Source organism: Idiotropiscis lumnitzeri, chromosome 7 (assembly GCF_059441095.1).
Source record: "Idiotropiscis lumnitzeri isolate Australia: NSW breed Sydney's pygmy pipehorse chromosome 7, RoL_Ilum_1.0, whole genome shotgun sequence".
NCBI lineage: Eukaryota > Metazoa > Chordata > Actinopteri > Syngnathiformes > Syngnathidae > Idiotropiscis > Idiotropiscis lumnitzeri.
In genome coordinates this window covers 2,409,589-2,428,472 of record NC_142397.1, presented here as the reverse complement: position 1 = coordinate 2,428,472, position 18,884 = coordinate 2,409,589, and the positions used below count along the sequence as shown (strand labels likewise).

Genomic DNA, 18,884 nt, shown 5'->3' with positions numbered 1-18,884 from the left:
TTTTCCTTTCCCATTTCATGTCTCTAATTTTGAAGAATTAAATATTTTTAGAAAAATGAAATATTTGAACATTACCATATCACAATTATTATATTTATTTGGACCTACTAATAACTTCATAGTTTATGGGAAGGGAGTTCTTGGAGCGGCAAACGGCCGTTTATTTTTAAACGGTCATAATGATGGTACTGGGTTTAAATAAATTGAGAACCCATGTGAAATAAAAAAATAATAATTATAATAAAAGTAATATAAATAAAGAATGCTTCATAAAGCTCATTAGAGAAACATGAACACTACATTTAGTTGGATTATTTAATATTATACAGAGTACTTTAGAGTATATTTTATACACACAACCCTTCCCGTAGTGTTTTCCTACTGCGTTTACCACAATCCAAGGGATTAACATTAAGTAACGGCAAAGAAAAATTAAAAAAAAATTAAAAACATTTAAAGTATAAAAAGCAAAGTGCTAAGTTTGTACAACAACAAAAAAATTGTAACAGTAACAAAAAATGTGTGCAGTTATCCGGCGTGTGTGTGTGCAGTACAGTACGTTACACTTGTGAGAAATACATGAGCACTACATCGCAGTTGTGGAGAAAAACATGCTGGGAAGCGCATGAAACACAACTATACACAAACTACACCACAGGAGGCCATGTCTCCGGCGTCAAAACAGATATTAGTCCGTTAAAACTTTCCAGAGCACGAGTACAACCTCCGAAAAAATGTAGAAAAAAAAAAGGAATAAAATGCTGATTCACGCTGGCTAATACCAAACTGTAGCAGCAAGTAGGAGGCAAAATATTTCACAGTTCGTCAAGGCGCAAGGGCGTATGGAAAGCCATATCCGTGTACTAGTATGCTCTTTGCTCACTGGTTACTAGTTACAGTTCAAAGCAATTGGTCGTACTAGTAACCTTTTTTTCCACTACTGTATGACATCATTTCAGACAAGTAGGGCAACCTTGGTTACTAGTGACAAAAAACAGCACTCGTTGACATCTGTACGCTACTAGTACAATCAGTGAGGTGCTAGATGTTAACTAGAACATTTTTACGCCAGATGCTTAGAAAAAAAAGTTACGCCTCACGAGTTAACATGATTTTGTCCTAGTAGCATGCCAAGGTTGTCCTACTAGCGTGCAGAACTGTCATACAGGACAGAAAATAACTTTCAGAATAAGACACAGTTCTACTAGTGCAGTCTAGTTGTTCTACAAGTGTGCCATCTTTGAAAGCTTCATGCACGCGTACGCTCTTCGTCCTTACTCGTAGGACAACTTTGGTATAAACGTAAAACAACATGTTACTCGGGAGGCACTATTTGCAGCTTAAGGTCTGGGTACTAGTTATCTTTGCCCTCACTTGTAAGAAAAAAAAAAGCACACTAGCAGAAGTATTGTGGTATACTAGTAGACTAAGTTAATTCTGTTCGGCAAAATAGTTGGCATTTGGCGTGATACTGGAACTATTAGCAACGCAAAAGATGATAACTAGTAGAATTGTATAATTCTATTAGTAGTACAAGCGGTTACTCAATATCCTACTAGTGTGCTGATTTATCTTTGTTGTAATGACAAAGAGTGGACTAATACACAGACTTTAAGGTCCACTCAGTAGTAACATGAAAATGTGCTACGAGAATGCTGACGTTGTCCTACTAGTGCGCAGTAATGTCATACAGTAGTGGAAAAAACATTACTAGTAAAATCAAACATACTACTAGTGCGCCGAATTGTCTTAGCAGTGATGATAAAGAACGTACTAGTAACCTTTTTATCAATATTCTTGATATCCATCTTAAACTGTACTAGTATATTCTCACTAGTAAAAACGATCCAGTGAACTAGTAGCACAATTGGGCAACTAGTAAGACGCAGTTATTGTACTACAGTGCAGTCGTTCCGTCCATTTTCCGAACCGTTTATCCTAGTGGTCCTGCAAGTATGCCGGGTTGTCTTATTTGTGAGGGCCAAAGGATACTAGTACATGGCAGTGCAAGGTATGAACTAAACGCTGCAACGGCTTTCCAGGAGGGCAAGACAATTGTGCAACATATTCGGAAAGAAAGCACATTCTGCAACGGAAACGGCAACGGAATGCCACCTGGCTGAGCGTTTTTAACACTGCTGGTGAATACCGAGACTTGGCGGCGTGATTGGTTGCCACGACGACGGGAGAGGAAGCCGCGCCATCGCCGCCGCCGCGCTAGTTGAGGCTGCAGCAGCTCAGGTAGCTGATGGTCTTGCCCTCGCCAGGCGCGGGCGCCGCGCCGTTGTCGTCCAGCTTGTTGTGCTTGGCCTCGCGGATGAGCTGGCAGGCCAGGTCCAGGAAGAGCTTCTCCACGTTGTCCGACTCCTTGGCGGAGGTCTCCAGGTACAGCATGCGATGCGCCTCCGCAAAATCCTCGGCACGCTGCCGCGCAACCTCGCGCTTCTCGGACAGGTCGATCTTGTTACCTGGCCAAGACGACCAAAGACCGTCAATTATTTTTGCGAAGTTAAATGGACATTGCAAAGTCGTAAAATGCAATTTTCAAATTGCAATTTGGCAAAAAAATGACGTAAAAATTCATTTTATTTTTTCTATAATCTGCTGATTCATAAATATAGATTTCAATATTTATTTATTTCGGGACGGGCGAGTACCGATACCAAATATCGATATCGGTGCCAATGCCAGCCTTATTTTAAGGTATCGGTATTTGTGGAAACTGTCCATACCGGCCACCGATACTTAAGGCAAAAAAAAATACAAATCTGACATTGAGTAAGTCCTCTTATACTGCGCCTGTTTGACATTTCTCCGAACCATCATAGTCAGAAAGAAAGGTCTTTGTTCACATTTTTTTTTGTCATTGCATTATCAAAAATACTAGAGATAACGTTACTCTGTATTGCTGTAAACTCAAAGAATGACTACTCATACTGATATCGTCCGGAAAAAAGAGTAGCATTGAGTATCCCTAATAGATCCCATACATAAAAAGCCTCAAATTGTCTTGACATTCGTCATCTCATAAATCCTCAAATCTTTATCTTCTACTCAAAAGCGATGCTGATCTCAATTTCAAAGCGATGCAACAATAAACTTTGTTCCAAATGTATTTGTCTTGCGCCACTAAATGTTTGTCTTGCTGATGATGTCTAGAAATGCAATCAGAGTTGCTAAGAATGCTAATAAAAAAAAAAAAAAAGAAATATTATCAAATAGAATGTAAAGAAACAAACAAGTATTCCCGTTTTTTTTTTTTCAAAATGTAATCATTAAGGCCACTCACCGACTAACACGGTGACCACCTGGTTGTTGGCATACTGCTCGATCTCTCGCAGCCACTCGGGAAGGCACCGGAAGGAGTCCTCGCAGGTGATGTCGTAGGTGAGAATGAGGGCGTTGGCACTGCGGTAGTAACTCTGAGTGATGGAGCGGAACCTCTCCTGGCCCGCAGTGTCCCATATCTGCAGCTTCACCTTCTGACCCTTAATCTCCACCGTCTTAATCATGAAGTCCACCCCGATAGTTGCGCCCTGCCCGGGCGGGAAAAGGCCCTGGAGCAAACAGAGAAAAAGTTGACACGCGCGACTGAAACATTGGCAAAGTACAGTTGAGTTGTATTTCACTTTTCTCTTCAATATAGTTGCATTTGTACTTTAGGAAACGGATTGTGAGAATTTTGAGAATAGTTCAGTTTATGTTCCTAAGTAACTTTTTAAAATTGGGAATGTTTGACCCAGACAAGAAATGATTTATTTGTAAATGTGGTCATGTGAATGCTGACTAGCTGAGGCCAACGTGAAATGTTGTGGAAGCGTTGAATGCGGGACCAAATGGTTTGTGTGGAAGGAGGTAAATGTGTAGAATCGCTCTTCATTGGAGCATTTTATTTGAAAAAAAACATGGAATATTATTTAGAAAAGTAAGGAATTTGGTGTGTGGAAAACTTGGAATTGAGTGGAAAAATGTCCCCAGAGTTGGAAAACTTTGTTTTTTTGCCGATATTTTGTCGTTGGAATGATTTGAATTGGTGGACAAATGTGTAAGGAAAAAAATGGCATGATAAAAATAATTGCTACATACATAAACACCAATATGAATGATTTATTATTATTTTTACTACATTCTTTTTTGTGTTTGTTTAAATCACACCAACCTGAGTGAAGCGGCGTACGAGGCATGTCTTCCCGACTCCGGCGTTCCCGATCAGAACAATTTTGAACAGGTAGTCGTAATCCTCCATACTCATGCTCAACTAGAGAAACGCACAAAATGAAATTATCATCATTGAGTCTTCAAGAAGTCTCAGAGACAATTAAAAATATGTCACTACTGTATAATATAAACACAATTAATAATGTTACAAAATTAAAGTTATGAGTATTAATACTCACAGACATATATTGTTTATTTTCAGCAAAGAACAACTAGTATTAGTTTTGACCGACTTCATGTATTGATGTTTGTATTATACCAACCCCAGCCATGTTTACTTAAAAAATGCTTTGGGCCCATTTTGGAGAATTGTTTGTTGAGGTGAGGGGAGACTCTTCATTTTTCAAGCCATAGTCTTGTCCAATGCAATTGATTGTTTTGCCACCATCTTGTGGCATTTATATGCAATTACAAAGCTTAGGCGTCAATTACTTGCATTTCTTTTTGGGGGGGGGGCGTGGGGTGGGCAGCAGGGCTCAATTCCCATCCCACTGTAGTTCCTTAGCACCAAGATGGGCCAAACTCATACTTTGATTTTTTTTGGCCTGACCCCCAAAACGGCGAGAAAAATCTACTTCGGGAAACCACAAATCAGCACAAGTGTATTGAAGTACGAGCTTGGTCACAAAACTAATTAAGACTCGTATGTCAAGGCACTATTGTATTTTCAATATCAATGTACAAGTGTCGCACACGATATGATGCATCAGGTGAGGCTAGCGTTGCACAAAACAAGTTGAGGAAAGGTGCTGATAAATCGGACTACAGCAGTTTTCTGTTTATTTGTCGCTTCATTTTTAAGTGACCCTCGGAGTCACCATTTCTCCATTCGCGCAAACGAAAGACGGTTCTCGACTTTATGAACATTTTCGGCGATGACAGCTAACGAGCAGCTAGCCACCGAGTGAAGCCATTTTGGCTCCATCCAGGCCATTTTGGCTCTTTTCCTTTGTGGCGAGGAAGCCCGATGGAGGAGCAAAACAACACACGTCTGACACTTACCTCAGAAGAACGAAGAGGGGATGGCCCCGCTTTTGACGGCTACTCGCGATGCATAGGTCACCTCATCAAGCGGCCACACGAGCACGGCACAGGACGGCGCGGCTGGCTGCGGGCTAGTAAAGGAGCACAACTCCTGTTGTGCGGCTGGTGGTTGGTGGTTGGTGGGTGGTAGCTGGTGGGTGTCCTCCTTCTTTTGATGGACGAGAAGGAGGAGGAGGAGGAGGAGGAGGAGGACTGCACTTCAATGACGTCTTCGCCTAACGGAACACTGCGCTGCAAGCTCATCACTTAGAAAAAGGGAGGTAGGGGGAGGAGAAAACATTTTTAAAGAAGCATGTGCTTCATAAAGAAAATTGTAAAAATGCTTACAAAAATTCAAATGACAAAATAAAAACAAGTTGTTCATGAAAAACACATAATTACCAATAATAAACATATTACTAAACATTCGTGTTCGTATTTTTTCATTATTTATTTTTTTTAGAACTAAGAAAACTATAGATTAACACATTTCCAGACCTTTAATTTAAAAAAGATAGCCTTAAATATATTTTAAAAGCTGTAGTTGGTTTAGTTTATTGACATTATCGTATAATTTTATTCATAGGGGTAATTGCTTTGATTTACACATAACAAAAAACGAAGCATACTAGAAAATATATATATTGGCTTATCTTATACTAACTATCCGAACTAACTCCTATTATTTTTGTATTCAAGTCATTTGTACCTGCTTGTGGGTTTGTTCGTTTGTTTGTTTGTTTTTTATTGGTATTTAGTCCAAAACCAATATTAAATTTCATCAGCCTTGTTTCCGGCCGAACCTTTCCTATTTGTCTTCCGTGACGTCACTTCCCTGACTTCCTCCCGAAGGCGGAAGTTTACTGGACGGTGTTTGCTAATCGCTGAGGTCAACACAAGACCGCAGGACGTCTTTTGGATTTTGTGGGTCATGGGCTTGATTCCGGACGAGGGCAAGGGGCTCCCCCCGCCGGGCGTCGTCAACCGAAACTCGGTGTGGCTGGCCTGCGTGGGCTGGTGCACCGCCATGCTCCAGAATGCCATCAACCACCGGCCGCCGCTAAAGTCAGGTTAGCACGCTTAGCATGTTAGCTTGCATCCCTCCCATCTACTTACTTGAATGGAGAAGTCAATCAATTTCATTCAAAGTCAATTAATTATACAACTTAGTCAGCAATTAATTCTAGTTTGTAATGTTCACTACCCGTTTCATTTTAAATGTATTTTCTAAGCATGTGCTCAGTTAATACAAGAAAAAAAATAACTGATGGTGTCATACTGGAATGCAATGGAGTGTTTGATTAAATGTTTAACAACGAATTTAACTAATGTAGATTATTTGCTTTTAAATTGTAGTTTTTTTATTGGAGTCCCTTTTTTGTTAATCTATTTATGCCAGGATGGCCGAGTGGTCTAAGGCGCCGCGTTCAGGACCCAGTCTCCCCAGGAGGCCTGGGTTCGAATCTCGAATTTCCCCATTGTGGGACTAATAAAGGGAATATTATTATTATTATTATTATTTTTGGGGGGACCTACCCAAATTGTGGTTTTCATGTAAATTGATTTGAGCACATATTGAATTTTGAATGTCTTGACAGGAGTTCATCGACAGTTTCTGATGGCGACTATCGGCTGGTTTATCGGCTACCACCTGACTAAATATGAAAATTATGTGCACGCCAAACTGGACCGAGACATGACCGAGTACATGAAACTGCACCCGGACGACTTTGCACCCAAGGGTGAGTTGACTTCTTTTGTTGAGAACAAAGTTTCTTTTGGCTTTCGGTATGTGTAAACTAATTGATCAAGTATTTATTGCATATAATTGAAAAATAATTAACTATGACAACTTAATTCAACTCATTTGTATGGATTTTTTAATGCATGAAATTAAGTTATTTTAAATACAAAGTATATTTTGTTTAGTTTTTTTTTCTAAAATGTTTTATTACCTAAATTGTAAATACAATATCCAAAGTATGTAAAAATATATTTTAGTGCATTGAGAGATAAATTTGTATTTTTTAATTAGAAAAATTAAGCCTCAAAACAACCCAGAAGTTTTTTTTATACATAAATATTATTGGTCAGTATATGGTCGACATTTAGAAAAAAATACATGAAAAAATTTATAAAATATAAAATATTTACTAGTATATTAAACTAAAAAATAAGGTTGTATGTCATTGTGAGGATAAGCGGTACAGACGATGGATGGAGTTATTTTTGTTTAGGAAAAAAATAAAAAAATGTGTTTGTTGCTATGCAAGTAATCAACTCCTTGTTCTTGTTTCCCCACCAGAAAAGAAGACCTTTGCTGAGATTGTGGAGCCTTTCATTCCTGTGCGCTAAGCTGTCATGTCACATCGTTTCTACCCAATATTCTTCTGTACATAATCCAGTAAAAGGACTACAACATAATCCAATCGTCTCTTTTGCAATGTTTATTCACTCATACAGATAAATTCACTTTTTTTCCTTTAAACTTCTGTCCCTTATAATTTAGTGTCCACCGGTTTAAATAATTTCCCATTTAATTGTTAATGCCGATGATGTCCAAGTACTTCTGCGTCAGCCTGTGGCTCCTGCGCGTTAGCTGGCTGATGAGGGTATTGAGTCCGCTCAGGTGGAAGCGCAGGAGGCTCTCTGGCTCCAGCTCGAGCAGCGCTTCGTCCACGAGGACCATGGACTCCTTTTTCACGTCCTTGGGGTGCATCAGGCCGCTCTCCAGCGCGCCCCTCACCGCCTTGAGCATCATGTAGTCGCCGTACAAATCTCGCGGAGATTCCTCCTCAGCCGGGACGTCTCGCAGCAAGCACGGCAGGAGGACCGTCTGCTCCATGCGACCTACCGCCGAGCTGTAGGTCCTCAAGGCCGGCAGCAGGCTGTTAGGATGAAACTCGGCAGACTGCATGCTTTCACCGCCGAAAGATCTGGGCTCGTCCCGATTTTATACAAGTGCCGCGGTTATGTAAGCAAAAACATCAGGCGACTCATCTGGCAACACCCCGGGTGCTACTTGGAGTCAATGCTTATCTCTTGTTTGAGTTGAGCATCATGTACTGTAAGTACGCTGTTATTAAAAAAAAAAAAAAAAGTTACGTAACATAAAGGAGCTGCCAACGGAACAGCGTTTGACTTTGCAAGACTTCCTAAAATCAGTAAATGTAGCCAGCCAAAAAAAGAAACCCACCAATGAGAAAAAAACCTTAAATAATAATAAAAGTAATAAAATGAGGAACGCATTACCTAATTTAAAATAATCCACCAGTAAACGCAGCCAATTTGACCTGGCAAAATTTGCTAAAAAAAAAAAAATCCTGACGAGTTTGTTAAACCCAATCTGGAATTTGACAAAAAATAGCCGACCTTTTGGATTTTGTCCATGGGGTCTTTGAGTCTTAACGTGTGTCCTGTTACGTCAAACCAAATCATTTTTCCCGTCTGGCGCAGCATCAAAGAAACACTCAGCAAACGGACGCAGTGTGAAGAGCGGTCTTATTAAGGCAACATCGTAGTCCAAGCAGAAAACATTGAAAACAAACAGCACATACATGGTCACATGATCACATAGAGTTAGCGGCCACAACATTAGGTACACCTGCACCCTCGAATACAATAAAGTACAGCACTAGTCACCTACATCATCACTCCCAAATCAACAGACGTTGAACCCATTTAGATGTCGGCCAGCTAGAGTCGACTATCGATCATAATAACTTGTGCTCTTGCATGTTGACAACAACAATCATTTCACTTGAATATCATGTGCTCGATCAAAAGCAAAAGGGTTGAAACTTGCTATCAGGTAACATCTGACTCCAACTAATTTGGCCGTCTTTGAAATCCGAAAATTTGAAGACAAGCACCACCTCATACATTGGCTTCATCTTGTATCAGATGCCCCTTCAAAATCAGTCGAGGTCCTTCCACTCAAAATAAGAGGGCCTCACAACTTAAGAGCTCTGAAAATGTTCAAACCTGTGGAAAATGGGACCTTTGGGTTTTTTTCATTGCTCGTTGATTATTTTCACATCTGACTTCGACAACTTTGGCAATCTTGTCTCAGAAGTCATTCGAGAAAAAAAAAAAAAAAACTACAACAACTGGATTTCTTTCAAAATCAAAAGGATTCCCGTCTCTCAAAATCGCTAAGGCTCTAAGCTTCCGCATCCTGAAATTTTGATGAACTAAAAATGTTGCCCGTGCACAGATTTTTTTTTTTTTTAATTTTGACAACTTCGGTCATCTTGTGTCAGACCCTTCAAAATCAATCGGGGTCCCACCTTCCAGTCGGACAGCCACGCCTGCGAGTTTAAAGACGATCCGTCGTCAATTGCGACTGCTGGAAATAAAAGAACCCATTTTGACCTTTGACCTTGCTCAAAATCAAGAAGGATCATACCTTCGGAGGCCTCTTGATGATTACATTGTAGCAAATCAGAGCAGTCCAGCAGACTGGCGGCGTTCTTGGATCCGTGTCTCCCTTTTGTCATCTTCTCAAAGGAACCTCCAGGATTTCAAAAAAAAAAGAAAAAGAAAAAAAAGGTGTCCTCCAATGAGAAGCCGGGCCTTCCTCCACCGGGGGCCGACACGCACTTTTAGAGAGGGTGGCCTCCCACCTGGCTCCTTATTTGGACTGCTTGCGTTGTCCCATGATGATGATCTCCAGTACGTGGGTGAGGTCCATCATCTTGGTGAGCATCTCCATGATGTCGGCGTGTTCCCGAGCGCCGCTGATGAACTCCTCCAGGGTCAGCTCGCCTGTGCGGACCCATACAAAGACGGCGTCCAAAATTTCACGTGACTGCTGAGAGATGAGCAGCATATTGAATTTATGTATTTGATAGCCTTTTTCTGAATGCTGGTCTCTCAACATTCACTTCTTTCTTTAATGCTCACTAGAACGCAAACATGAACATGAATCTCTTTTTGATGCCCATTAGTATGATTACAAATGACTATCAACTCTTCTCAATTGCCAAAATTACGACTGTCTCCGAGTTTTTGGTCTCCTACAAAATGTTACAGGTGGAAATTGCCCGTCTCTCAGTATTCACGCTTTCTTGACGATGCAAGAGTGAAGGTGTGATCTCATCTCACCTTCCCCGTGGACGTCGATCCGCTCGTAGATGAGCGTGACAATCTCTTCGGGAGGAATTTCGTAGCTCCTCGTGATGTCTTGAATGGCCTGTTGGGAGATGCGGATGCTTAGAAGCACGGCAAAGTACACGGCACGTTTTTACGGCCGGGCGGCGATCCTTTCGGGACACCGAACTTTGATGGTGACCTCGCGAGCGCAAACCCAAATTCAACTCCAAACCGTATCACTTTTGCAGGTACCGCTGTAAATGAACATCGGCATGGTGTTACGGCCGTGCCGCGAGTTTGAACTTGAAGGCAATTCCAAAGGGGATCACCTTTCGCATTTTTCACTTTGGAGGCACAGCCTGAGTACGCTTTGGCATGATCTCACTGCTGTGCAACAACTGACTTCGAAATTGAATCATTTTTCTCCACAGGGTAATTTTAAACCGTCACGGTCTTGCGGCCGTGCAAACCTGAATTCAACTCCAAATTGTGACACTTTTGCAATTTCCCTTACAGCGCACAATATTACTCTGAGATGAGGCCGGCAGCGTTAAGTGCGGTTAAAAATAAGTCCTGGATTTGTCCTTGTGCCAAGTTCATTCACTTAAGTCTGCTTCGACTAAGCCTCGACGCTTCTTGGAACCTCAGAGCTGCGCACTTAAAAAAAACAAAATAAGAAAAGGACGGTATACCTTGAAGATGGTCTCCATTTCGTCTTTGTCGATTTTGCCGTTTCCGTCCTGGTCGAAGAGCTTAAAGTACCACTTGAGCTTCTGGTTGACTTCTCCCTTCAGAAGCAGACTGATGGCAGCGATGTACTCCACAAAGTCGATGTAGCCGTCCTGCAAAAGGCCTCACAATTTAGCTCGGGTTAAATCCTCCGAGTACATCTCCATCATCATCTTGGTCTCACCCCGTCCATGTCGAAGGTGAAGAAGACCTGGTCCACGTAGCTGCTGGCCTCCTCCGTCATGCCGTTCATCTCCAGCATGGTCTTGAGCTCGAAGAGCGTGATGAGGCCCGACGGCGACTCCCTCATGAACTTGGTGTACCAGTGGTGCATGTCCTCCGCCAGGATGTCGTCCAGGTTGGAGCCGTGGGCGCCCATGCCGGCGGGTTGGCGGGAAGGCGGGAAGGAAGGCGGGCTCCTCGGGATGCGGCGGTAAGACGAGCCCCGGCGGGAACCGAATGAGCGATGGGACTTCAGCCGACGGACTGAAAAGCTGCCGCGTTCGCGAGGGTGAACTTAATCTACTTGATCTTGGCAGGAGCCAAAAGCAGACATAACCCTTTAATGGGATAACGGGGACAAGACTTCTGAGAAGCCCGGGGACACGCCATGATGATCTGGGTCACGGTTTTTGGAAGCCGGCCACCCGTAAGACGCTGACCTCTTTGCCTCCAAAATGAGATTCCTCGAATGCGAGCTTTCTTTTCACTCACTTTTGAACTTCCTTGCTATTTTAGGTTAAACTCAAAACACAACGAGAGACGCTCGTCTGCTTCCTGGCTGCTTTTGAAGTGACTCTGAGCAATACGATGGCCGCATTTTAGGTACGGGCGCCACTTTGAAAAAAAACATTAAGGAGGAAAAAGATTTTTACTCTTCAACCGGCACGCAACAAATAAAGGTATGGAAGGGAAAAAGATTCTCATCTTCAACTGTGAATCATTAGTGGATCAGGTCATCACGTCACATAAGCGCAGCGACAATTTTTCAGCACATTGACAACTGACATTTACATACCAACCAACGAAGTAGCGAGATTTGCGTTTTCAAGTTGGAAATACAATCCCTTTGTTGAGTTTGTGTCAGCTAAAGAAAAAATATGAAGGCTGGTTGTACACTGCGTCCTGTCGGCAAAAAAAGTTATCTAGCATTAAAAGAAAAAAATTGAAGAAAATGTGTGTTTGTATTAATGAATTGATTTATTCTTTGAAATATTTGATTATTTGGTTATAATTATTAAGCGATAGGAAATGTATTAATTCATTTGTGTTTTTAATTTACAGTATCCACTGTCTTTGTTATGGTAGAATTGATTTTTGCACTTTGTTTGACGGTTGTGTTATATAATAGATTTGATTTGAGTCATTATAAATTGCTGTCATAATTGAAAAAACTTGGAAATCATTTGCAGTCAAAGTGTTCATCACAGATAACATTTTTCAACATAATCATTTTTAACATTACTTCACATGTAAAAACAAGTAAAACACTGTATACTAAAACCAAACTAAAACAAAATGTCAATGCTAACTTCCCATGCTAGTCGTTAGCCAATTCGCTAGCATGTTTCAGTTACTTGCTACTTACGTTAGCATCTGTTCAGAGAAATAATTTTGCGCTGTTGGCATTAATATGTCCTTAATTGTATAGCTCACATGGTATCTGCTAAACCTTATCTGGTTAAGTTTTGTCTCTGCTAAAACGTACCTGGTTACGTTTTGTCTCGTGTGGTGGAATATCGCAAAAAAAAAAAAAAAAAAAGCAAAGCGCACTCAGCAGGTCGAGAGCGTTTAATGGGAAGCGTCCAAGACAACCTCAGTTGGTCTGATAGCGATGAGGTAATTTGATAAATGAACACAAAATAGCGTCAGGATGTTTGTTCACCACAATTTGGCACAGACATGTTTAATCCACTTGGCGGCGCTACGCTTATAAACATGTTGACGGGAAAGAAAAGAGGTTTTGGCGGGCGTAACAGTCAAGAGTGCCTCACATCAGATAGCGAGGGACAAGTCTTAATAAATAGCTTTGTGCAAGAAGCACAAATCCTTTTAAATAAGACGAAACCCCCCCCAAAAAAAAAAAAACGTGAGATTTTTTTTTGTATTATTAAGAACAACTTAGAAAATGCGTACTTGGGACAGGAAACATTTTACACTTTTTTTTAAAATAATAAATGTCACAAAATGTGGATTTACGTGTTAATAAGACGCGTTCCACATTTTATGAGGTTTGGAAAACAACAATGACAAATCTGATGAAAAGTTTCCTTACATGCTCATCATTGGACAGCGATCATTGAAATAAATCGACTAAGAGGCGTCAGCAATGTACGAGTCTGTGGTTCAACCATAAAAAAAAAACACTTGGAAGGCTGACAAAACGTAATCAATAACGCTCCATTTTACAACAAAAAGAGGGCTCGTTGTCCATTTCCTCGAGCCCGTCCTCTTGCTAACAGTCACCAGTAATATGAAACAAAAAAGTTCAAGTAAAACAAATAACACAACTTGCCTTGCCTTGACAAAGACAATAATACTCTCTTGCTTTACATATTTTTGACCGCCCGTGCATGTCAAATATGTTTTATCATAAAACTTATGTGACAGCAAGCAACACCCAGTGGCTTATATACACTCCCAGGCCACTTCATTAGGTACACCTACACAATCTAATTGGCTATGAGAGTTTCTCATATTGAAGTGAGGTCGCCAAAATATTAGAAACAGACAATTTGACTGCATTTCCTTGATTCGTTGAGAAATTAGCAACTATTTTTATCACTTTTTTTTTTTCACTGTTTAATTAGCAGCACGGTGGATATAGTGTTCGGTAAATCGGCCTCAAAGTCAGCAGAAATGGGTTTAAATCCCCAAAAACAACAAAACGTGTTTTCATCACTCAGTAATTCAAGTAAAATAAATAAAACAGATTGATTTCATACATGTATAACAACAAATATACATTTAAAGTAATTTTGAAGCGCTTTTGATGTTTTTTCTTTCTTAATTTTCTCATTTGGTAATTACACAATTTAAGCATCTTTATGAATAACCCATCTATGAATTCAAACTGAATGATCAATGTATTGTAGTTCTTCTATTTGAAATTAGCAACGTGATGTAAAGTGGTGAGGAGGCCATCCTTGCAGTCAGGAGATCAGGGTTTGAATCCCACAAACTTACATGTCATGTGATTTAAAGATTGGAACTCACCCATGTGAGCGTCGTGCATGTTTGCCCCATGATCGAGCGGCAACCACCCGCGGGAGTACCCAATGACCATGTGACATTGTGCAGGCGTATCTATTTGACATCCCGAATATGAATCATTACAACCCCACATAAATGCTTGGTCTTGGAAGATGATTTGTGTGACTGTGTGATTGCCCCGCACTCGTGGCGTCATGCGCCTCGTCGAACCGCAAGCGACGCCAACAACCCACCTGTGAACGTCACCTCATGACAACTTGAGGGAAACGGGGTCGATGTACAAAGAGGAGGAGGGGGAGGCGCCGCGGCCCTCCTGATCGTGGAGGAACTGCCGGAGCACGTTGTACACCATCTCCCTGCTCAGCGTGAAGCTCCTCAGCTGCTGCTGGTGCTCCTCGGGCATGACGAACGTCAGCTGGTACTCGGCGATCACCGAGCCGTTCCTGGGGGAGGAGACGACCACAAGCTCGACACTCTCGACACTGTTTAGGTAAAAAGAAACTAACGCAGGTGTATTGTACAGAATAAAAACCTACAGTAAGAACATATTGGACTCGCCTCAGCCTCACTTTATCATCATAAAGCCACAGCAATATGCACGCCTGCCTTTGGTTATGTTTTTCTATGATTTATATAAGGCTGACACAATTCATCAAATAACTCAAATAATTCATTCATGATAAAATTTCAAGTGAAATCTGGGTTCAAGCTTCACAATGATTATTTTCTAATACTTAAGCAAGTACCATGCATCTAGTGGTATTTGGGCTCCCTCTAGTGGTCAAAAACAGAATCACTGGCTTATATATTTAAATATAAATATTTAATGTCACAGTTTTGTTCTGTACATTTGAGTTGTTTTGGATGGTTGGTCATGATGATAGTTATTGGAGAGCGTAAAAAGTTTGAGAACCGTTATGCTACAACAGTTATATACGTATGAAAATAAATTAGTGTTGCTAAAAATAGACAGCCATTAAAAATAATGTAACAAATGGAAGACTTTTTGCATCACAATTTTATTGTGATGCTCCTTTTGACCAGCTCAGAACATTGCAGTCAGCAATGATCGTCGCACTTGGCAGAGCATCGATGCAATCTTCCATCTGCATGTGCTGCCACTGCTTGTGTTCAAGTGGCCCTTGTTTTAAGGTTTATAGTTTCCAAACACGGATGCTAGTTTTTTTTAAGCCTCCCTGTAGCATTTTGTGCTGTGTGTTAGCACAAAGATAGCAGACATTTGAAAGTTCTGTCGCTTGTTTAGGCACACAATGTGGAATTATGTTTTTGCAGCCGCCAACGAGCATTTGTAACTCAAGACTCAAAAAAAAAAAAAAAAAAAAAAGTGTGAAACGTCATGCTTACCGGAGAGCATAAATTTCCGCTTTGGAGAAGTAGCGTCCAAGCGCGGGTGAGGACATGTACACGTCTGACAGCTTTGTAGGAGAGGAAGAGAGGTCATCAGGTTGGGACACGCCAACATGCATGCGAGGTTCAAACGGCTCATCAGCGCATTCCGAGCATATTAGCGTGTTAGTGCTAAAGCTGTACAAGCAGGTCTCAAGTGCTCCAGTTAGTTAAGGAAAATAAGAAAGGCCTTTGGAAAAAGTCTCAAAACAAAATCAGCAAACGTTGGATGTTGATCATTAATTCTGATAAAATAACACAATGGTATGAATTCAACTATTTTATAAGCATAATTTAAATTCATTTAAATTTCATATTGCTAAACTCCAAGGCTGAAAATGTGCGTAGCGTGAGCCATATATAACGCAGTGATGACATCAGTGCAATCTGATTGGGCAGCTGTATTGCGTTCAGAAAAAAAAAAAAATTAGAGGTGGTCTCACCTTGCCTTGCAGGCCGCTGGCGAGAGCTCGGCTCTGATTGGACGAAAGGCTGAGGAGATCCTCGGTGAAGGTGAGGCCTGGCAAACTGAAGCTGCCGTTGAAAAGGAGGGCAACTCGGAACGATGACCGGTTGAACTTCTCATCGGGGTCCTTGTAAATGGCTGTGCACGTGGGGGGAGACGCGCCACACGGCCGACATTCAGTTCTTGTTTATATTTCACCGAGAGGCAAGTTCCGTTTCATTTTCTATGGTTAGCATCGCATGTTTGCTCTTTTCCATCACGGGCAACTTTATGCGGCGGCATCACACTTTTGTTCTTTCCTAACGTTGGTTTATTTAAAAAAACTTGTTTATTCATCTTTTATTTCTGTACGACATTAAATAAATGGTTATATGATTTACTGAAAGTAACAAAATATTTATAAAATTGAACATGTTTATATATTTTTTTAAAATAAATGAAATGAATTTTTTTTTACATAAATGTTACTATAATTCAATTATAAAGAGTAACATTAAAACATTAGAGCGGCCCTGCCTTCAAATGTTCACGCTGCCCGAGTCTCACGACATTTCCCCCCACATTTGCCTTTCGGGGGCGTTACCTGAGCACACGCCCAACGAGATGAAGATGACTGCGACGATGACGACGGCCAGCAAGATGAGCAGCATCCACAGGCGCAGTTTGCCGTACACCACCTCGCTCAGCTCCCGCTTCACCTTCCGTGCGGCGCTCTCCTGGCAAAAGGAACGACACCTTTTAGCGCAGCGCACTGGAAACAAATAAACTATTATTTTCATTCCTCAACGTTAGAATCCGCTACGCTGCAGATGAGAATATAAATATAGTAGCTGTACGAATCAAAGATCATTTACCATTTGAATAGTCCCCCGCTCACTTCAAGAAGGAGGGACAGATGGACGCACAGACAGATAATTATATAGCTCTTCAAATAGAAGTCACACCTTAGAACCTGAGAATACCTCCGTTGCTACACATCCTGAAGGCATCGTCTCGCCGTTGTGACCGTTCTGAAACACAACGCACACGCGTATATACACACACGTACACAACACACTTCTTTTAAAAGCGCCAACCCCTTCGTCTAAATGACAAAATCATTTTTGGTCAGCGTGGTGAATCATGTGTCTTACAAACACTTCAAAAAAAATACACAACTGCTGCACAGTTCATGAGAAATTTCTCAGCGGGGGTGGATACTTAGTGGATCGGACCACATCCTGTATATGCGACAACTTCCTGTAAGTGACCACTTCCTGCAGATGTGACAACTTCTTGTGTCTGACCCACCTGAGCGCCCAGCAGAACGCTTCCCTCGTCGCGGCATCCATAGGCGCGACTGTCACCGTTTCCTGTGGTCACCTGACGTCACACACACACAGGCGCACACACGCACCCCCCCCCCCCCCCCCCCCCCCCACAGACACACACACACACACACACACAGGCCGGACATTTTTTGTCAAGAGTAAAGAAATTTTGCGACAAGAGAATATTGGATGATGGATCAAAGACATTTTGAGATGATAGTCATAATATTAAAGCCACACATTTTCCTGGAGAAAAATGACTAATATATAACTATTATTTAGTAATATAGTAGTCATATTTTCAAGATAAAATTTGTAAAGATTACAGTCATTTATTAAGGTATTTATTATAGGGAAAAAAATGTACATTGGTTTTGAAAAAAATTGTGTATTTTGGAGGTTAAAGTAATTGTCACTTATTTCTCAACCAATTACGACTTGAAACTGATCCTGGAAAAAAAGTCTACTTTTTCCTCACGATTTTACAAATTTAATCTCTTATTGGTGTTAGTGAGTCTTGGTGGTTTTAAAAAAATCCTACACTTGAGGGAAAAAAAGTTTGGGCGATATATTTGTTATTACAGTTCTAATAAATACATCAAAATCAAGTCGGACCTTTTTGTAATTGGTGTTGCAATATTACGAGCATAATTTTACATTTTTTGAATGAAGTTGTACAGTTTTGAGATAGAAGGTTGTTCATTCATCATTCCTAATTAGAATCGTGATGTTACAAGAAGGTTTGAGATGAACACACTTGACACAAAGTGAAACTAAAGTGGTAATAAATGTAAGACGTGAATTTGTACTACATTTTCAGCAAAAGCCCCTAATGAGACGTTTTAAAAAAGAAATATCTGATGACGTCACGTTTTATGAGATAGGAGGTGCGCTCATTTTTTTACTTAGTGCACTTTTTTTTTTAGAAAATAAATCATCGATAACTCACCAAACGTCCCAATGCGTCGCTCCCGTTCGTTTTAACGGTTTGCATCTCAAGGTCCATCTTTCTGTTGTCCAAATAGCGGAGGGAAAAAAAATACACTAGTTCAAAGCCGGAAACGTCTCGACTACTACCAAACTGAACTTCCCACGGGGAGCATAAACGTCTAAACCGAAAGATAAAAGGAAAGTACAAAAACTCCTGAACTCGGTTCCGACTGAAAACACGCCAACAGCGTTCAAAACCACGCAAGAAACACGACGTTACATTACCACCAAACCACCAACTTGAGGCAAGAGACGAGACAGGTGAGATCCAGGGATCAGATTGCGGTCACTGTGACGTCACATCATACGTCAACACCTGAGCGCTCTGGTTGGTCAATTTCCCGGAAGTAAAACGTTTCTATGCGTCAGTTAGATTTCTTTTTATTTTCCGGCTTGTTTGATGTCTGCTATGTCAATGGTTTAGACGGAGAAAA

At 41.0% G+C, this 18,884-nt stretch overlaps 5 protein-coding genes across 5 annotated transcripts; 1 reads left to right on the top strand and 4 right to left on the bottom strand.

Moving 5' to 3' along the window:
* Positions 1–301: 301 nt before the first annotated feature.
* On the bottom strand, positions 302–5,506 carry rab30 (RAB30, member RAS oncogene family). The gene is made up of 4 exons (XM_088300504.1): positions 5,221–5,506; positions 4,160–4,258; positions 3,290–3,557; positions 302–2,468 (listed from the first exon to the last, which is right to left on the bottom strand). Exons 2-4 carry the CDS (start codon positions 4,250–4,252, stop codon positions 2,218–2,220), a joined length of 612 nt encoding a protein of 203 aa, XP_088156630.1. The 5' UTR covers positions 4,253–4,258; positions 5,221–5,506; the 3' UTR covers positions 302–2,217.
* A 563-nt stretch (positions 5,507–6,069) lies between these two features.
* ndufc2 (NADH:ubiquinone oxidoreductase subunit C2) lies at positions 6,070–7,665 on the top strand. The gene is made up of 3 exons (XM_088300051.1): positions 6,070–6,311; positions 6,840–6,983; positions 7,547–7,665. Exons 1-3 carry the CDS (start codon positions 6,173–6,175, stop codon positions 7,594–7,596), a joined length of 333 nt encoding a protein of 110 aa, XP_088156177.1. The 5' UTR covers positions 6,070–6,172; the 3' UTR covers positions 7,597–7,665.
* An 8-nt stretch (positions 7,666–7,673) lies between these two features.
* Positions 7,674–9,796, bottom strand: thrsp (thyroid hormone responsive). The gene has a single exon (XM_088300050.1). It carries the CDS (start codon positions 8,156–8,158, stop codon positions 7,778–7,780), a length of 381 nt encoding a protein of 126 aa, XP_088156176.1. The 5' UTR covers positions 8,159–9,796; the 3' UTR covers positions 7,674–7,777.
* On the bottom strand, positions 8,726–12,221 carry guca1c (guanylate cyclase activator 1C). Its single transcript, XM_088300048.1, has 4 exons — positions 11,249–12,221; positions 11,028–11,177; positions 10,348–10,435; positions 8,726–10,008 (listed from the first exon to the last, which is right to left on the bottom strand). Exons 1-4 carry the CDS (start codon positions 11,441–11,443, stop codon positions 9,875–9,877), a joined length of 567 nt encoding a protein of 188 aa, XP_088156174.1. The 5' UTR covers positions 11,444–12,221; the 3' UTR covers positions 8,726–9,874.
* Positions 12,222–12,834: 613 nt separating this feature from the next.
* Positions 12,835–18,730, bottom strand: c15h3orf52 (chromosome 15 C3orf52 homolog). Its single transcript, XM_088300047.1, has 7 exons — positions 18,410–18,730; positions 17,441–17,512; positions 17,095–17,160; positions 16,734–16,866; positions 16,128–16,288; positions 15,643–15,713; positions 12,835–14,720 (listed from the first exon to the last, which is right to left on the bottom strand). The coding sequence occupies exons 1-7, from the start codon at positions 18,464–18,466 to the stop codon at positions 14,525–14,527; spliced, it is 756 nt and encodes a 251-aa protein (XP_088156173.1). The 5' UTR covers positions 18,467–18,730; the 3' UTR covers positions 12,835–14,524.
* Between the last annotated feature and the right edge of the window lie 154 nt (positions 18,731–18,884).